Source organism: Ptychodera flava, chromosome 22, assembly GCF_041260155.1.
Source record: "Ptychodera flava strain L36383 chromosome 22, AS_Pfla_20210202, whole genome shotgun sequence".
NCBI classification, from domain to species: Eukaryota; Metazoa; Hemichordata; class Enteropneusta; family Ptychoderidae; genus Ptychodera; species Ptychodera flava.
This window is the reverse complement of record NC_091949.1, coordinates 2787582-2806725: the sequence shown is the minus strand read 5'-3', so window position 1 is coordinate 2806725 and position 19144 is coordinate 2787582. Positions and strand designations below refer to the sequence as shown.

The 19144-nt window shown below is 37.1% G+C and overlaps 1 protein-coding gene across 2 annotated transcripts in view; it reads right to left on the bottom strand.

Annotated features, from left to right (window-relative positions):
- The window catches only part of LOC139122460 (ras-GEF domain-containing family member 1B-like), a 136491-nt gene extending 118007 nt beyond the window's left edge, over positions 1-18484 (bottom strand). The window contains exons 1-2 of one of the 2 annotated variants that reach the window (XM_070687849.1): positions 18313-18484; positions 17638-17761 (exon numbers count right to left, since the gene is read on the bottom strand). In XM_070687849.1, the coding sequence (XP_070543950.1) occupies positions 17638-17757 (120 nt within the window). In that variant the 5' untranslated portion in view covers positions 17758-17761; positions 18313-18484. Of the gene's footprint in view, positions 1-13767; positions 13906-17637; positions 17762-18312 lie in introns of those variants that run through there. The other variant, XM_070687852.1, reaches the window with a different exon arrangement.
- Positions 18485-19144: the final 660 nt, after the last annotated feature.

The following is a 19144-nucleotide window of genomic DNA, read 5'->3' as shown; positions in this document are numbered from 1 at the left end:
TTCATGCCTGCAGTTGAATATACACATCTACAGTATACATGCCTGCAGTTGAATACACTCATTACAATTCAACCATAATTCTTGCTACTATTGATTCAATACATAATGAATTAAGGTGGTGTGTTTCTCAAAATTTAAAGACAAACTTTTGCTCAAACTATCCTCAATGAAATTTTCAATCATTCTCTTACCAAATCAAAAATAAAAATCAGGGTTTGCCATGCAAAGCTTGGTACTATTGAACAAATTACCTAACATTTACCAATATTTGAAATTCAAAATGGCTGCCATCCCTGTGTTAACTTCATGGAGAAATAAAATTTTCGATTTTTGGAAAACTAAGACAGTTAAATTTTTTCTTACTCAAAGATCTTTAAAATGAGACAGAACAACGGGTAGCTAAGAAAAAAATTGTAGAAATTTTTGAGTCTGAATAACTGTCTGGGAGGCACATCGTAACTTCTAGATGATTTTATGAAAGTCAAAAGTACTGTTACTTTAGCTCAGTGGTGGAATAACATTTTGACATCAAATACAAATGTACCATTGCCCTCAAGCTCTAAAAACTGAATACTAATATTTGAAATTGTTTTCAGCAACATCTGAACTCAAAACAATAACCAGATATGAACTGAAAATGCTCACGTTTCATTATATATTGCAGTCATGTGTAAATTTGAACCATTGCAACTTCATTGAAAGTATTATGATCAGCATAATGAACAATATTCACCGGCGATTAATTCTAAAAGGTCATGAAGTATACAAATACCGGGTATGTAATTAGCTGAAATAAAAATATTAAAGTTCGTTGACTGCTGTCATTTTATCACCACTTTAGATAGCAAGTTTAATTACTTTTGGCCAAGTCCTTCAAGCCATATATGCCGAACTGTGAAAGCTCATTAGATAGGCAAATTGTAAATCAGCTGACATGAAAATGTGAAATGACTTTAGATATTGTTTTAACGTCGTAAAATCATCAATGTATATGCATATTTTGCCAACTTTGATCGAGTAAATTCCATTATATATCCGTAATTAGAAAAGATCATTTAATATGTCATTTAAAGCGCAGTGGTCGTCGCGCTGCGCATGCGCGATTATTTTGTTGATAAACATGAATTTTTGTAAACATATTAGTCTTCTCAACTTCAATCTGAGTGAGATGGGAGCGGTCCCCCACTTTGTTAACGCCTTTGTAAGACTCAACATCATGCAATAGTAAAATATTAAGATCGGAAACGAACTTCGTGGTGTATTTCAATTTAAAACTCATAGGCTAAAAACATTGAGACACTACACTTGGCACATTCTGTGGCTGAGTTTACTGCATGCAGTCACAGTGAACAAATGGGTTTGATCGCGCGCGGTCACGCTGGTTGTACACAATGCTATGTACAGTACAGTAAAAATACATCACTAAAATGATCAACATTGTATATATATGTAGACTAGCAACAAGCACAACGCCTAACACAAAAATTACACTCAAGAGCATGATCGGCAAGCCAGAGCAGGGCACGGGAGATGCTGTTGCTTAGATAACGGAGACGGTCACCACGTTGACGTACACGGATATAAGAGAATCCGGTCCCGCAACCTACCGGCCCCGCGACGACTTGGCCCACGACCCACTGTTGATCACCATTTCTAACTTCTTCTAGTAATACGTGGCAAGAAATAGTCAAATGACAGGAAACAATAGACAAAACGAGCGGGTTTTTGCGGCATTTGGCAGGAAAATTGCACGGCTACACATGGGGACGTATCGAGAGATCCTGTGCACGGTCATGGCAGTGATTCAACGGCTAGCTAATGTTGGCCTACCGGTGCTACGGAAACTTCGTTGTTGTACCTCCTGATTGCCGGGTAGGTCTGAATCCCCTTTCAAATGAGATAACCCCCACATAACAAGAAGACCTATGAAAGGTCCTTCGCTTGACTTGATACCTGTGCTCGGAATTCTCGTTTGCATCCCCCAACGGGGTAAACTTCGTAGTGGAGTTGGATTCTCCACAGCCGAGTGTAGCGCGCCATATACCCGGTTCTCTTGACACGGACGTTCATGCTGACCATGGAACATATGCTTCTTGCTGCAGCGGGCATTGCTCTGCGAGCTGTAGATTTCTGTTGCTTGCGTAATTGTCAATTGTACTCCTGTTGGGCCTCTTGAAATGAAAACTCTCGTTCTTGCTAGCGTTTCATAGACTACAGCCCGGTCATTGATAGTCTGTTGGCATATACACGCGTACAGGTAAGTGTTTAGCTCCATGGCTCGAGCGATAACAGTAGCCGAACCCCATTCAACTGATTCAAGAAAATCATGATCAAATGTGATCTCAACCAAGCGTGTAATTACTAGATTTGGTAAGTTGTATGCTTGTGACAGATCAGCCGCCATTTTAACAAGCGGCAATATCGCAAACATTATAATCAACCCGTAACGTATAGTGCGGCATTCTTGGATATGTTGACAACAGGTGGGACCCCCTCAGGAGCATGCGCAGCGTGACGACCACTGCGCTTTAAAACTCACATGTTCACCAGAGCATACAGTGTGGCTTAACCATTGAGCGTCACAGAGCAAAACTTCTGTTTTAGATTTTGGCGCTATATAAACTTTTGCTGATTGATTGATTGATTAAAAATGCAAATTGGGAATTAGCTGAAGAACAAATGCTTAATGACTTTCAATAATGTTGTATCATAGTATCTGTAATGTATATAGCAAGTTTCATCAACTTTGGTCCAGCCAATTCAGATATATATCCCTAATTAGCAAAGTTCATTAAATATGTGAATTAGAAAATGGCTGAAGTAAAAATGCTTCATGATTTTCAACAATGTTGTATCATAGTATCTTCAATATATGTAGCAAGTTTTGTCAACTTTGGTCAAGTCAATTCAGATTTATATCACAAATTAGGAAAGTTCATTGAATATGCAAATTACGAATTGGCTGAAGAAAAAATGCCTAATGATGTTCAATAATATTGTATTATGGTGTCTTTAATGTACATAGCAAGTTTCATCAATTTTGATCCAGTCAATTCAGATAGATAAAGTATGGCATAAACCTTCGCCTCAGATCGCCTCCGCATCACCGCTAGATCACCTCCGTATCGTTTCCGACATTGATGTCGCCTCAGTTTGTTTATTTTCTATATCGTTTCATTACCGCCTCCGTATCACCCTTGCAAACATCCAACCCAATATTTGAAAGCAATTGGGCCAGCGATTTCAGAGAATAATAATTTTTAAAGAAAAATCAGAAAAATAACAAAAAAATTCAAAAATACAAAATTCAAGATATCTTCACAATATTCATAAAACTGTATAAGGTCTACCTAAGGTACATGCACACAAATGCTCAAAGCAATCAAAACAGCAGTTTTTGAGTTATCAACTCTTGACCATTTTCACATTTTTTAAGCTTATTTGCATAATGTTGGCAATGAAAACTTCATTTGAACAAAATCCCATCTACAGCCCAGGATGCACCCACACACCAAATACCAAGCTACAAAGTGAAGAGGTTCGCGAGTTTTTGATGTTGCCGGACATACTATATGTACGTACGTATGCATACATACATACATACATACATACATACATACATACAGATGCCACCGATTTCAGCTTATATGATAACCTCACATTGGTATACCAAATGTGAGCTACGAATGAATATTCAACATAATTTGACATTTTTCCAGGTTTATTAAGGCCTTAGTCCCAAATACTGGAGAGGGGAATTGGAGGAATTATAGGGAGATTTGAAAATTCTTCAGGTAGTAGAGAGGGCACTTGAGGGTTTTGATCTGGGTATAAGGGGGATCTGAATATTAAGTTCCCTACTTTTGTTTACATTTTCAGATTGCAAAGTTTAGTGGGTAATTCAAAGAAAAATTGAATAACATCTTTGCGTCATTACACAGTTCTAGTGCTAGTGATAAACAAAATCTGGATCAATTTATTGCATTTCATTATTTTTAATTTGAAAATCAAAAATGTGTGAATGCCATTTAATTTTTATAAGGAAAACAACAAGTGGAGGAAATTGTAACTGTTGATAATTTTCTCTGTATTTCTACGCAATGTATCAAACACAGTTTCTTGCTGTCTCCCTACAGCATGCTGAAACACACAATATTCAGTTTGTCAACTTAGCCTGCATATGTAAACACTATTGATGATAATGCAATTAGAGTCCAGACTCAAATTCATATATCAATAATACAAATGCTCAGTACACAAACACAGAATGTGTTGACAAGCTGAATACTGGACAGTTGAAAATGTTGTAAGGGGGTACAAGAATTGCAGTTGTATAAAGTTAAAACTAAACAAAAATATTGTAAAAATTATCAGCTACTCTCATACTATTGGCCACAGGCAGTGTCACTGTCACTGCATATCAGCAGTAACTGTGATAGTGACAGAGATAGCTCAGACTCCGATGTAGTTTAAGAAATCTCAGTTTGGGTCATACAATGCTCATGATAGTGAAACATACTTATACACAAGAGCTAAGATCAGACTGGAGACTAACACATGGAAGACCAAGAGACCTGACAGTTATCAATAATCAATGGCCAAAAGAGACAAAAGGTGTATCAATGTTCACAAAATAGTGTTGACTATGGCAAACAAAAAAGTATATCTCCTTACTTCTTTACCCATATGGCTACCTGTATTTGTCATTTGCAAAGAATGCAAATAGAGAGTAACGAAGATCTATGTCTGACTCAGTAGGTATGTGACTCTAATCTTGATATTTTTTTCAACACTGTATTGTGTATCAAGATCATTTTTTTATAGTTAAATCATATTGATATGCTTTAAGTTTGTTTACACAGCTTGAGTATGAATATGCAGTAGTGTTATCGTATATTGACATCTCAATGTATGGCTAGACTGAAATGCAACTGACAGCAATGTTAATGTACATAACATACCGGTATATGCAGATTGTGTTGATAAGCTGAATACTGAATATGATACAATGTAAAATAAGAGATTGGAGTTGACACAAAAAGCAAAAATACTGAAAACGTATCAAAATTTTATGTTTGTGATATTATTTGCTTGAGGAGGTATGATCAGAAAAATTGAAAGTATTGCCATACTTTTGAATGAATGAAGGATTTTGATTACAGCATATTAGAATAATCAAAAATTAAAGAAAAAAGATAGGATCAGCATGCTTGATTTTCTACAAACCAATGATGAAAGTGACTGTTTTCCATGAAAATCACTTAAAATCAATATGTAAAACCATTTATCTAAGTTCATACAGTGAATGAAATGTTCACATTCTCACTGTACATTAATACAAAAGAAAAACTTGTGAACAGTATAGATTCTTAATTCTAAATTTGCCATTATTACATCAAAATAACCTGCTGCTGACATTTCTATAACTACTACAGAATATTTATTTATGCGTGCCTCATAAAAGGTACAGTTGAACATCTGCAAGCAGAATGCGCAATACAGTTTTGTTTCTTCTGTGCGTACATCTCTAATAAATATTTGGCTATATGGTAGTTTTAGGGGGACTTGAAAAATTTTGATCATATGGATTGGGGATTTGAAATATTTTTTGGGTATTGAGGGGCGATCTGAAAAAAAAGAGATGTCAATCGCAATTCCTCCAGCACCCCCCTCTCCCCCCCAACACACATACCAGTATTTTGTGAATGCAGCCAAAGTCTATAGCCACTACAACCCGCAAATAATCTCACAGGAGTTTGATTAATTGATGTTCATTAAAGCATACTTTAGCATTACAATTGGTAATGTTGCATCACAGCTGACATGCCATGACATGGTGGTATTAAGAAATGTATACATTGTTGACATTTAATTTCATTTTAACACACACTATACCTCTATTCATTGTGTCAATTACACAATCTACATAGTATGAATGTACATAAAAAAGACCAGTAGGATCCATCAATCAATAACTTATCTTTACAACTATGGACACAAAAGAGATATTTTGGAATGTAATTATATACAGGTAATTACCGCTTTAAAATAATGCACAGTGGACAATCATTCAAATTATTCACACATGGCACCATTATTCAAAACAATGATCTTAAATCAATTAATTAATTGATCTTATTATGTATTTTTACATCAAAACTTACTCAAGGTTACAAGCTACATGCACATACCGGTATACAATGTACATGTTAATGCCAGTGATAGACATTAACTTAACGGTAGACTGAGAGATTGTGCTTTCACTGCTTTTTAGCTGGATAGAAAAGTTTTCAGATTAAACGGGAAGCTACAGGACCGTGAGTGAACAATGGGGGGATTTCTGATGATGCAGCCATTTGTATCCACTGGGAAGGAGTTTTGAATTCTCATAGCATCACTTTGACTGTGTGATAAATTTGAATAATCATCTAGGGCAATTTTGTCACATATGCAAAGAGGGGTCAAATGGTCGTACAGGGAACACATTTTGAAACATATGCGTTCTCAAACAAAAAATGGAACATTTTTTCAGTTTATTTTTGACTCAAGTTTAGTCGCTATTGTACGTGCAGAGAAAACGAACAAAAGGTGAACTCAGCAGTTTACGTTTAAACAAAATTTATTACGAAACAAAACTAATTGCTAAGTCAGGGACAGAGTACAAGCTTTAAAAGTGTACAGACTACTTATCTCAGCTGGGACGGCAAAGCTCCAGTCTCAGAGTTGTAACAGTCAGTCGGATGAATGAACAGTCCTTTGGCTTGCAGGCTTGAAGCTGCACAAAGTCACAGTATAAATCCAGCGTTGACAGTGAAGGCCTTGAAAAGTCTTGAGAATGACTACTGCTGGAGTTTAGTAACACACAAGAGACACGATCCCAAAAGTCTGACTGGAAGCTGTGCACGTCCCTTTTATAAAGGCATATAAGAACAATCTAGAACTTTTATTGACATGCTAATTACTGTTCTAAAATTATCTCCCTTACACAACTAATTAAATTTCAGAACATTCCAAACATGACTAATTGAATTCAAGGTTGTGAGGTCATCAAGGGCAGTGACCTTGAGAATGTTCTAGACCAATTGAACTCAGGTCATGATGAGGTGTGGGGGGAATGACCTACATAACACACCCCCTCTTCAAAAAAGAAAATTTTTCAAAGAAAAATCTTTCTTTTACAAATGTAATCTTGAAAAGGATTTAAGTACTCAAATTTGTTTTACTCTAAAGTAAAGTTTCTTGAAAGTGAACAACAATAAAATTTCTTGAAAGTGAACAACAATAAACTCTAAATACGAGAGAGACAGTCTGCAATTAAATTGTCTCTGCCTTTGATATGTCTAATGTCAAGATTAAACTCCTGTAACATTAAACTCCATCTTAGCAATCTCTGATTTTTGCCTTTAAATTTCTGTAGAAAGACAAGAGGGTTGTGATCAATATAAACCACTATTGGCTGATTTGAAGAAGTAACATAAACTTCAAAATGCTGTAAAGCTAATATCAAAGATAAACACTCTTTTTCAATTGTAGAGTAGTTTCTCTGGGATTTGTTAAATTTGCGTGAAAATAGCAAACAGGATGATCTAACACATGACTATCCTCTTGCAATAAAACAGCACCAGCAGCCGTATCACTAGCATCTACAGCTAATTTGAATGGCAAAGTGAAATCTGGTGCAGACAACACTGGGGCACTTTGCAGTATGGCTTTAAGTGTATCAAATGCCTGTTGGCATTGCTCTGACCAAACAAACTTTACTTTCTTTTTAAGTAAGTTAGTCAAAGGCTCAGTAATTGTGGAGAAATTTGGACAGAATTTTCTGTAGTAACCAGCCATACCGAGAAAGCGCATCAGTTGTCGTTTGCAGTTTGGTATGGGAAAACCTGAAATGGCACTGATTTTGGCATCAACAGGTTTTACCTCACCCTGTCCTACAGTATGTCCGAGGTAAGTTCCCTGCCCAACCAAACTCAGATTTGGCAAGGTTGACAGTCAACATTGCTTTGCTCAGTCTCTCAAAGAACTTCCGCATGAGCTTGATGTGTTCCTCCCAGGTGTCACTATACAGGACGACGTCGTCAACGTAGGCTGCACACCCGTCTAGCCCGGATATGACGTCGTTGATCATCCGTTGGAACGTTGCCGGAGAGTTCTTCATTCCGAATGGCATCACCTTGTACTGGAACAATCCGTCTGGTGTAACAAAGGCGGATATTTCACGAGCACGATCCGTCAGAGGGACTTGCCAAAATCCCTTCAGTAGGTCAAATTTTGTCACATACTTGGCTTTTCCCACTCGGTCGATGCAGTCATCAATCCTCGGGATTGGGAAAGTGTCTGTCTTTGTTAAAGTGTTGACCTTCCTAAAGTCCGTGCACATACGATAACTGTGGTCTGATTTGGAACAAGTATGCACGGCGAACTCCAGTTACTTTTACTGGGTTCAATAAAGTCATTGTCCAGCAGGTATTTGACTTCTTCCTGGAGATATTTTGCTTTTGTTGGATTCAGTCTGTATGGATGTTGTTTTACAGGCTTACTGTCCCCAACATCAACGTCGTGATAGATGACGTTTGTCCTCGTTGGAACATCTTGAAACAGGTGTTTATATTCATGGAGCAGTTCTTTCACCTGTTGTTGTTGTTCTGGCTGGAGGTGTGCCAACTTTGTAGACTCCAGCTTCTCCAGGATTTCTGAGTTCTGAAGCTTGACCGAGCCAGCTTTGAGTTTAGAGTATTTTCACTCAAGTCAGTTTCAGTATCACTATCTTCATAATGGTTTGAACTGACTGCACTGACAGGCTGAGTTATAGTAGGATTATCCCTATCAAAATATGGCTTAAGCATATTTATGTGACATAGCTGTTTTTGTTTTCGCCTGTCAGGTGTTGTTATGATGTAATTTAAATCACTCAATTTCTTATCAATTAGATATGGCCCAAAGTAACGAGCATGGAGTGGTTTGCCAGGAACCGGAAGTAGAACAAGAACTTTTTGACCTGGTTCAAACTTCCGTTTTGAGGTGTTTTTATCGTATTTGGTTTTCATTGACTGCTGAGATGACTCAAGATTTTCTCTGGCTAATTCACATGCTTTAGAGAGTTTTGTACGAAAATCTGACACATATTGCAAAATATTCAGACAATCATCATCGTCTGATAGGAATTTCTCTTTAACGAGCTTAAGTGGGCCACGGACTGTATGTCCAAATACAAGCTCAAATGGGCTAAAACCAAGAGACTCTTGAATTGACTCTCTAACAGCAAAGAGCAAAAAATGAATTCCTTCATCCCACTGCTTCTCTGTGTCAAAACAGTAGGTCCTAATCATGTTTTTCAAAGTTTGATGAAATCGCTCAAGAGCACCCTGACTTTCTGGATGATAGGCGGATGACCTATACTGTTTAATGCCTAGCTGATCCATTACTTGTTGAAAAATTCCAGACATAAAGTTGGAGCCTTGATCGGACTGGACACATTTAGGGAGGCCGAATAAAGTGAAAATTTGACTAAAGCTCTCACTATAGTCTTTGTCTTTATATTTCTCAGTGGTATGGCTTCTGGGAACCGAGTTGATGTACACATTATTGTCAGCATGTACTCATTTCCTGATCTTGTTTTGGTAGGGGCCCAACACAGTCTATTAGTATCCTACTAAATGGTTCTTGAAATGCAGGAATTGGCTGTAAAGGGGCCTTTGGAATGGTCTGATTTGGCTTTCCTACCATTTGACATGTGTGACAAGTTTTACAGAAATGTGCTACATCCTGCCTGAGATTAGGCCAATAAAAGTGACTGAGAATTTTATGATAAGTTTTCCTGACTCCTAAGTGACCAGCCCAGGGCGTTTCATGGGCCAGGCGCAATATTTCAGCACGGTAGGGCTTTGGAACCACAATTTGATGTTTTATAGCCCAATCGTCATCAACCAAAACATCTGGAGGTCTCCATTTACGCATGAGAATACCAGACTTTGTATAATAGGAAACAGAGCTATCTGAAGTTTTACCTTCATCATCTACCCTGTCAAACAAAGACAAAATATCTGGGTCTTTGTGTTGTTCTGCAATGAGATTTGATCTAGAAAATGTCTGACTTTGGTCAGCAGAAGTTTTACTGGAAGTTTCAAATCCACGAGGGATAACGGAATGATCCGTGTCAAACACCTGACTGAGAAAGGTGTCATTTAAGTCAACATCTGTGACATTATTTTTGAGAGTATTTTGATTCTCAGAAGTTTTCTTTGACATGGCTCGAGTAATTGCACAGGAAGGGAAAAGGCCGGGAATGTCTTCCTCTATTGGCTCTGGATTTTGATCTAAACTAGGATTATCAGTCACAAGTGGATTAGTAATGACCTTGTCCCCAGCAAGGTCGTTTCCAAGAAGAAGGTGAATCCCTTCAAAAGGCAAAAAAGGCCTAATACCTAAAGTCACAGGTCCGAAACAAAGTCCGAAGACAAATAGACATTATGGAGAGGAACAGGAATGTAGTCATTGCAATCTACCCCTTAATAAGAACTTTAGAACCTGAAAATGACTTTTCAGAAAACGGCAGGGTATCTGCCAACAAAAGAGACTGGGAGCCCCGGTATCTCTTAAAATTTTGACAGGGGTAGCGGAAGAGAAATCACTAGAAAGTGATATAAAACCATTGTGAATAAATGGCTCGAAAATACCCATAATGCTATCTTGAGAAGAATTGACCTTGACCTCATTAATTGGGGATAAGAGGGATTTAACCTCAGAAAATGTGTTGCACACATTATTAGACTCTAATTGAGTTGATGAAGAAATAAAGCCGGTGGGCTTAGATCCACTTTGACTACTTTGACCTTCACGTTTTCTTTTCAATTTGAAACAATCTGACATTAAATGGCCGTCTTTCTTACAATAATTACAAGAAAGTGTACCGAACTGTTTGTCAGAAGGAGATTGAGACTTGGGATCTGATGATGTGGGGGTGTTACTTGAATTTTGTGAGCTGTTGTCATTTGATTTTCTACTGTCCTTTGAGAAATTCTTGGATGAAAAGGAGGAGTTAAATTTACCTGCATTGTTTCTGTAGAAAAGGACTGGGATGGTTTGCTGAGAAATGAAGATTTGTGGGTCAATGAATAATCATCGGCCAAACGTGCAGCAACCTCAATGGCAAACGTGCAGCAACCTCCAATGTATCTGCCTTTTGTTCATTGATAAACGTCTTGATGTCACTCCGGATGCACCTTTTAAATTCCTCAATCAAAACAAGCTGTCGTAATTTGTCATAATTCTGACTGACCTTTCCGAAGAACACCAACGATCAAACAGTTGTTCTTTTGTTCGAGCAAATTCAACATAAGTTTTGATCCTTCACCTTCTCACAATCCCTAAATTTCTGACGGTAAGCTTCAGGCACCAACTCATAGCCCTTGAGAATTAATTCCTTCACAGAATCATAATTTGAAGCCTGCTCTACTGACAACTGAATGTAAATTTCTCTGGCTTTACCCACCAAAGCACTCTGCAAAAGCATAGACCAGGACTCCTTAGGCCAGTTCAGACTCTGAGCAATTTTCTCAAAATGAAGGAAATATTTATCAACATCCTTTTCTTGGAAAGGGGGAACTAACCTGAAATGCTTAGTGATGTCAAATTGTCTGAAGGGAAGAATTTTCCTGACTGTCCAAGCTCTAAACGTTTATTTCTAACTGCAGTCGGTGTTCTGCTAATTCTCTTTCCTTTTCTTTTTCCTCTCTTTCTTTCTCCCTTTGTCTTTCTTCCATTTGCAATTCTTTTTCTTTCATTTCCAATTCCTCTCTTTCTGTCTTTCTTCCATTTCTAACTGTATTTGTATTTTTTCTTTTTCTAATGTCTGTCTCTCCTTTTCCATTTGTAATTCTTTTTCTTTCATTTGTAATTCTTTTTCTTTTTCTAATGCCAATTTTTTTAGCTCGAAATCTGCCTGTATTTCCAATTCTAATTTTTTGAGTTCGAAGGAAGACTCAGGCTCATAATCTTTTAAGGCAGACTCCTCAAAATGGCCAGAATTAACTAAATGTTTTGCAATCTTGAACTGTATTTCTCGCTTGCGCATAGATCTTTTGACATCTACTTTAAGGAAATTGGCCAGTGCTATGAGGTTGTCTTTTCTGAGGGAATTAAATGTGTCCTGATCAAGGTCATCCATAAATTCGTCTGGCTTGAATTCCGCCATGATTGAATTTCGCTGAGTTCACAGTATACAGTAGTTTTGAAAGGTAGGCAAAATGTTGTCAAACGGCTCAAAATATTCGTCTCCCGGACAAGCCCCCAATTTGTTACGTGCAGAGAAAACGAACAAAAGGGTGAACTCAGCAGTTTACGTTTAAACAAAATTTATTACGAAAACAAAACTAATTGCTAAGTCAGGGACAGAGTACAAGCTTTAAAAGTGTACAGACTACTTATCTCAGCTGGGACGGCAAAGCTCCAGTCTCAGAGTTGTAACAGTCAGTCGGATGAATGAACAGTCCTTTGGCTTGCAGGCTTGAAGCTGCACAAAGTCCACAGTATAAATCCAGCGTTGACAGTGAAGGCCTTGAAAAGTCTTGAGAATGACTACTGCTGGAGTTTAGTAACACACAAGAGACACGATCCCAAAAGTCTGACTGGAAGCTGTGCACGTCCCTTTTATAAAGGCATATAAGAACAATCTAGAACTTTTATTGACATGCTAATTACTGTTCTAAAATTATCTCCTCTTACACAACTAATTAAATTTCAAGAACATTCCAAACATGACTAATTGAATTCAAGGTTGTGAGGTCATCAAGGGCAGTGACCTTGAGAATGTTCTAGACTAATTGAACTCAGGTCATGATGAGTGTGTGGGGGAATGACCTACATAACGCTATATATTCACAGACATCATATGCAAGAGTCAATGACTATGAACGCCTAAAACATGGCAAAATTATGGGATTCCCAGACCAAACACAGCATGTCCGATCAGTAGAGTGGCTATTTTACATTAAAATTTTGCATAGATTTACAATAATCCAGGTTTATAGGGGAAGTTACTGTTTAAAGGCCAATCTTTCTGTGCTTGGTATTAATCAAAGGTAACTTACAGGCATCCATGGCCTGAGGCTGATATGATTGCATGGCAGAGTAGAATAGCAAACAATAGCAGGCAGTCCTGACAATCTGTCCTACTTTATGTGTGTGTGCCTGTGTATTTGGATTAGGGTTCTGCTTGACTGGCCATGAAGATACAGCCAACTCAGTGAAGTTACAAGTAAAGTGAAAACTACACACATTCTCATTGATAGTATAACATTCCAACCAATTGGCAATCCAGGGTCACAGAACTTCAATGAACAATCTCAATATGTTACAGCACAATTGCACTAGAGAGTAAGAATATGCCAAGAGTCCTTCAATGTGAGAGAGAGAATCTGGACTTTTAAATGCAAGTTGTCGTAAAACCAACTTGAACAGAAGATGGGGAATGTAGAGACATGTAAAGCTAAGTGTAACAGAAGATGACAATGCAACATATTGTGGAATCATGATATTATTTGCTGTACCTGGTATCCATGCTGCTGTGATTCTATACAGCTGTCTTGGCAGATCTCTCATAATGAATGAATTAACTGGAAAGCTGTTCACCAGGATTTAAGAGTAAGATTGCTATAGAACTGCATTAGTGATATGTTTTACACAAACAAATAAGTTACACATTCTGATCTGATCAACTCGGTGAAAGGCATTTTAGCAATTCTGTGTAAATTTAAGTGTACTCACAGGTCAATAGAATCATTCAAAGTCATACACATACAACACACTGGAACTTCAACTCTGAACTGCATGAGCATCCAATCATTCGAGTCGGTGGACCACTGAATAGTTTCGTCTAGCCTGTGAAATCACCATTCGATGGGTCCAACAGAGTAAAACCACCATACGGTGGGTTCAACCACAGTTTGGTGGAGGGACTGTGGTTCAACAGAGTAAAATCACCAAATAAATTGAGGGGAAACATAGCGCTCTATACAGGACTACCAAGCTTCTCTGCACTGGATTTTCCTTGCTAATTTGGCCATTGGCATCACAATTAAACGAATGGGCTTATTTGTATTATCATTACAAATGTCATTAAGCTGATCTACATTTTAATTACCTGACTTCATTGTTCAATGTTCTGAAACTGCTAATTAATGAGCTTTAGGGGAGGTCAGTTCACCAATATCAAAGTCAGTGCAATTAATGCCTCATTAGTTTTAGGTATACTGTACATTTACTCTAGCTGCGCAATCAAACTACTCATGGACCAATCACAGCCAGTGTGCCAACAGCCATCATGTGGCACACAATGACATGCATGGCCATATCCTCCTGAACTCAAATGAATAGAATACAACATGGACTTTCACAAATGGCTTCCCACTAAATCTCTTTAATACGTATGTCTTTCCAACTACTCAAGGGCATGTTCATTATGCCAGCTACAGCCTTGAGGCACTAAAGAGATCAAGGGTTGTACTGGGGGAAGGTACCTAACACAGCCTGGCTTGCATAGACACCATTACAACTAATAATATTGTAATACTGATAAAGTAAGGCAGTTATTCTGCCTTGACAGAAGTAACTGTAAACACATTGAAAATACTGTGCTGTAAACACCATGGAAATACAGTCCTGTAAACAATTATAGGAAAACAGTTCTGTAAACACCATTGAATACCATTAACAACTATGGGAATTCAAGTAAACACCATGGGAATACAGTTATGGTGCTACATTAAAGTATTGACCAATACATGTATGGTTTGATTTGTGTATCAGACTGACAAACAATTGTGATCTTGTTGACATAATTATGATCAGTACCGGTATTTAACTCAGATGCAACTGTCTAAGCAACAAATACTACACTTTCCAACATGTAGTAACAATTTACGTTTGTTCTGTGTGCTCACACTGCAGACACTGCTGAGACAGCTGGCAGATTTGAGATGAAAGTTTATCTGTTAAATCCTAGCTATTACTATTACAGAAACTCTCATTTAATTTAACTAAAATATGCAGACATTGAACAACTTTTGCTTTGTATAATTTGTCATTAACGAACTGTCATGTTTTTTCCTGACATTTCAAAGATTGACAAGTTCAAGTTCAACATTTTCCGTTCAGACCTTTGCATGTCCTTATCAAGAATCATACTTAATTCAACATTCTGGCAGCAAAATTGTTAATCAAAAGAATAAATATTGACATAACTGAGTATGTTACACACAGGTAAACAGACAATCAATCATCAACTATTCATCAAATCTGAAGTTAAATATTAATGAAAACAATGAAGCACATTGTATCCTGATAAAATTCTGAGTTGTTCCTCTGAAATATATCAATGACTACAACACTGCTATGTTTTTCAGTACATACTTTGTTGGATTCACTACTGAAGACAAGAAGCCATCTTTCATTGTGACTTTCATCAATGTGTTTTACACAAATTATCCTCTGGATAGATTTAAATATGCATTTATCAGTGAAATGTCATAGCTTTTCCCTGATAATTTATCACAAGATGAATATAATGTACCTACGATATTCAATTGAATGTGTTTACTCTAAGATTTAAGTTTCATCATATATAGAACTACTTGATCTTGATACAGATCAGACTCAGACTATGCAGCCATTTCTGTATAATCCAAGATTTCTGGCATTTTAATGAACCTTAACTAAAACAACAATGAAATTTACTATTTATTTGTTTTAACAGCCATGGCATACAATTACTTTATTGATGAATCTATTTGGCATGATGACCCTTCTCCCTCTACATCCTAAACTCCTATATACATACGGGTAATTCAGGTATGTTACCAGAAAGTATGGGTTAATCAGTGTGACAACTAAGAAACAAGCAAATATTCAATATCATAATCTACATAGATCTGTTTATACATATCTGCAATGAATCTAAAATTTGCCAAAGTTTAAACAAATTCAATGAAGATCAAAGATGGAATATTTTACTTTAAATCAAAAATACCTGAAAATATCTTTATGCAGACAGCAGTCCAACATTTGGTAATCAAACTATGTCAGCTGAAGATCAACAGGTGGTTGATTTCAATTCCACAGTTACTAACATTGGTACCTAGCTTAGACATTCTGAACACATAACAATATGTGAGTTAATTTAAAAATCTCCCCTCACTAGAATATATCGATCACAATTCACATTTTCTTGAATTTTGATGCACATTACAAGGTCTACTATTTAAATCCAATACATGACTTTCTAATGGTGGAAGCTTGAGAGAGAGATAATATCAAGTGTGGTGACATATCCCATGAACATATCTTAATATGCATTCTTGTCAATCAGCACTTGTAAGTAAACTAGCAAAGAAGCGATACATTGTGTGCCTTGGTCAATTACATGTTACATGGTTCTATTCATGTCAATATCCTACCAATCACTTCCTATTTATCTTTATACTTTTCAGTATAGTAGCGTTACAAGCAATGTATGAATTGATTATTAAGCCACGAAGCATTGGAAGGTGATAGAAACATGAAAATCCCAGTACACTGATTTGAACGTACATTGAATGTCAACACCAAGGCCAACTGAGTCTACTATGAACTAAAATCTAGACTTTGATTTTTCTTAGTGTCTTTGAAATTGTGCAAAAAACTAAAAGGCTTTTACCATAAATTGAATTAAACTAGGATAACTTGGGTGTTCAAGTACTGGTCATGATCACACAAACAACCCTATTGCATCCACTAAAAGTTGGTATATTTTACAGCAATGCATTATGGGATATAGGATGAGATGGATATTAAGATGGTGCCTCACTTCATGAATGAGTCTCACTATAACATTTTTGACATTTTTTACTCATATGGCTGAAGTAACAACATGTCTTCATGTGTGGGGAAGTTTGATACATCAAATGCTTATCATATCTCATCCAAGATACCTATAAATGACATACTCTAAGACTAGATTACTCTCCTATATAACAAAACACAGGTATCCTTTAAATTTCTGAGATGTCAATTGATTTTTCAAGGATATTTGCCTTTTAAAAACCTTGTTAAAATTTTTTTTATTTCAAGCTTGGAAAAGACATGTTGCATACGCAAATTACTTCCTTCGAAAAAATTGCACTATCAGCCTGATTTGATAGGAGCTTCAGAAATTATCCAAGGTCCTTGAAATACATGCCTTTTGCTTTGTAAACAACTCGAATAATAGTATCATTAGATAGATGGAAGGTATTGCTAGTCAGTTATTGTTCAGATAAAATCATTTTTTTCCCAAATGGTTGTATTCCATGTGTGTTCTTATTGCCGGGCTCTCATCTGTCACTTATCTCATAGTAATCTGGTTGTCTGGAACACTTGTCGGTTGTCCAAGACTACATACCGTACAACTATACCTATCAGCTGGAGCACGACAGACAGTTTACCGGGTCATGGAAGGATGCACGACCTCCATGATCATATGAACAACTAATTGAAGGAGTTTGGGGAGATAACATCATGGAAACAATAGGTTGTTCCCAGAAATCGATGTTTTATGTTGTTGACTATTACGTGTAACGGTAATAATCGATTGAAATTAAAATAGTTGTTAATTTTCGTTACCTCTAGCTGAATTCCAAATAAATCTATTGATTGTTCCGGTCTTTCTGGTTTCTCTTCAACTGACTTGGCGTTGCCTCTTAGACTGAAGCTACGAAACGCCTTTAACTTCACGCTAGCCATCGTTCTGTGAAAAGAATCATGTTTTCAATAAATGCCGCGATTCTTTCGCTATCTCAGTATCTGCCATGGTGGTCCGAGCGATTTGACAATAGGCATAAACATAATGCTTCAATTTTACATACAGAGTTTTCCAACTGCAACAACAAACACAGGAGCAGACTGTGGCGGACGCAACGGTACTGATACAACAATCACAAATAATATATTAATATAAATTTTGTTGTCTCATCTCGCATTGATGACATCCTGAAGGTAATTTCATAACACACCGATCACCGTTAGAACATAACTCGTACCAGTCAGGTCAGTTCAGAATGTTGAGGCTATTCGGCTGGTGCGATTCATGCGTAATATGTACAACATTAAGTTGTGATGACAGCCCCTCCCCTCTTACTGTAACGGTGAAATGTAAGCATGTTTGTGTTGCCGCTACTTAACTGCCCCAACCCTATCAACGGTAAGTGTACATGACAGCGGGCCCGTACGGTACAGTACAGTTCCAGCGCAGTGCTGAGGGTTTGTATATCGACTGCTAAAGAATGGAGGTTATCTTACCTGAAAAAGACGATAGGGAGATCATTTTCACTGCCATATGATCTGGTGAAAATATTCCATAAAAGACTGATCAGGCAGTGCGATGTGATTCATACAGTGGCATTGGGAGCGTGCAGATAAACTTTATCACCTGAGGCCGCCATACTTTAGATTCAGCAATCAATGTGAGCATGCGCACTTTGATTTTCACGATGTCGATGTAAACAGCGGCAGCTGCAGCTTGGCCTTTGAAACTTCAATATGGGGCAGTAACACTGGAGGGAGGTGGTTTGGGGCGGTTCTTTCAAAGAGAAGTATAGCGTCAGCCGCCCGTGAGCGTTTCATTAAAATTGTCGAATGCAGTGTTTGATTTTAGAGGCGTGATGTTGTCCACACGTGACCTACTAGACTGAAAGGTAAGCTTAGATCAGTTTTCGACCTCGACCGTTCCTTCAGAAAACATAAGATAATGAGTGTGTGTGTATATATATAGGGTATATATATAGGGTATATATATATATATATATATATATATATATATATATATATATATATATATATAGGGTATATATATATATATATTGATGTATGTATGTATGTATGTATGTATGTATGTATGTATCTATGTATCTATGTATGTATCTATGTATGTATGCATGTATATTTTAAACATTCAATCATTCTGTGAACTTGTTGACATGTCAGTTGTAAGATAGGAATTTCAAAGTTTCAATTCAAAAGTTTTGAGTACAGTGTGTTGAATGAGCTGTAGGCCTAAATGTATTTCACACCTTCTATGCAAAACCAGATGTCCAGAACTGTTGTACATAAATGGATGTCAATTACTAATATC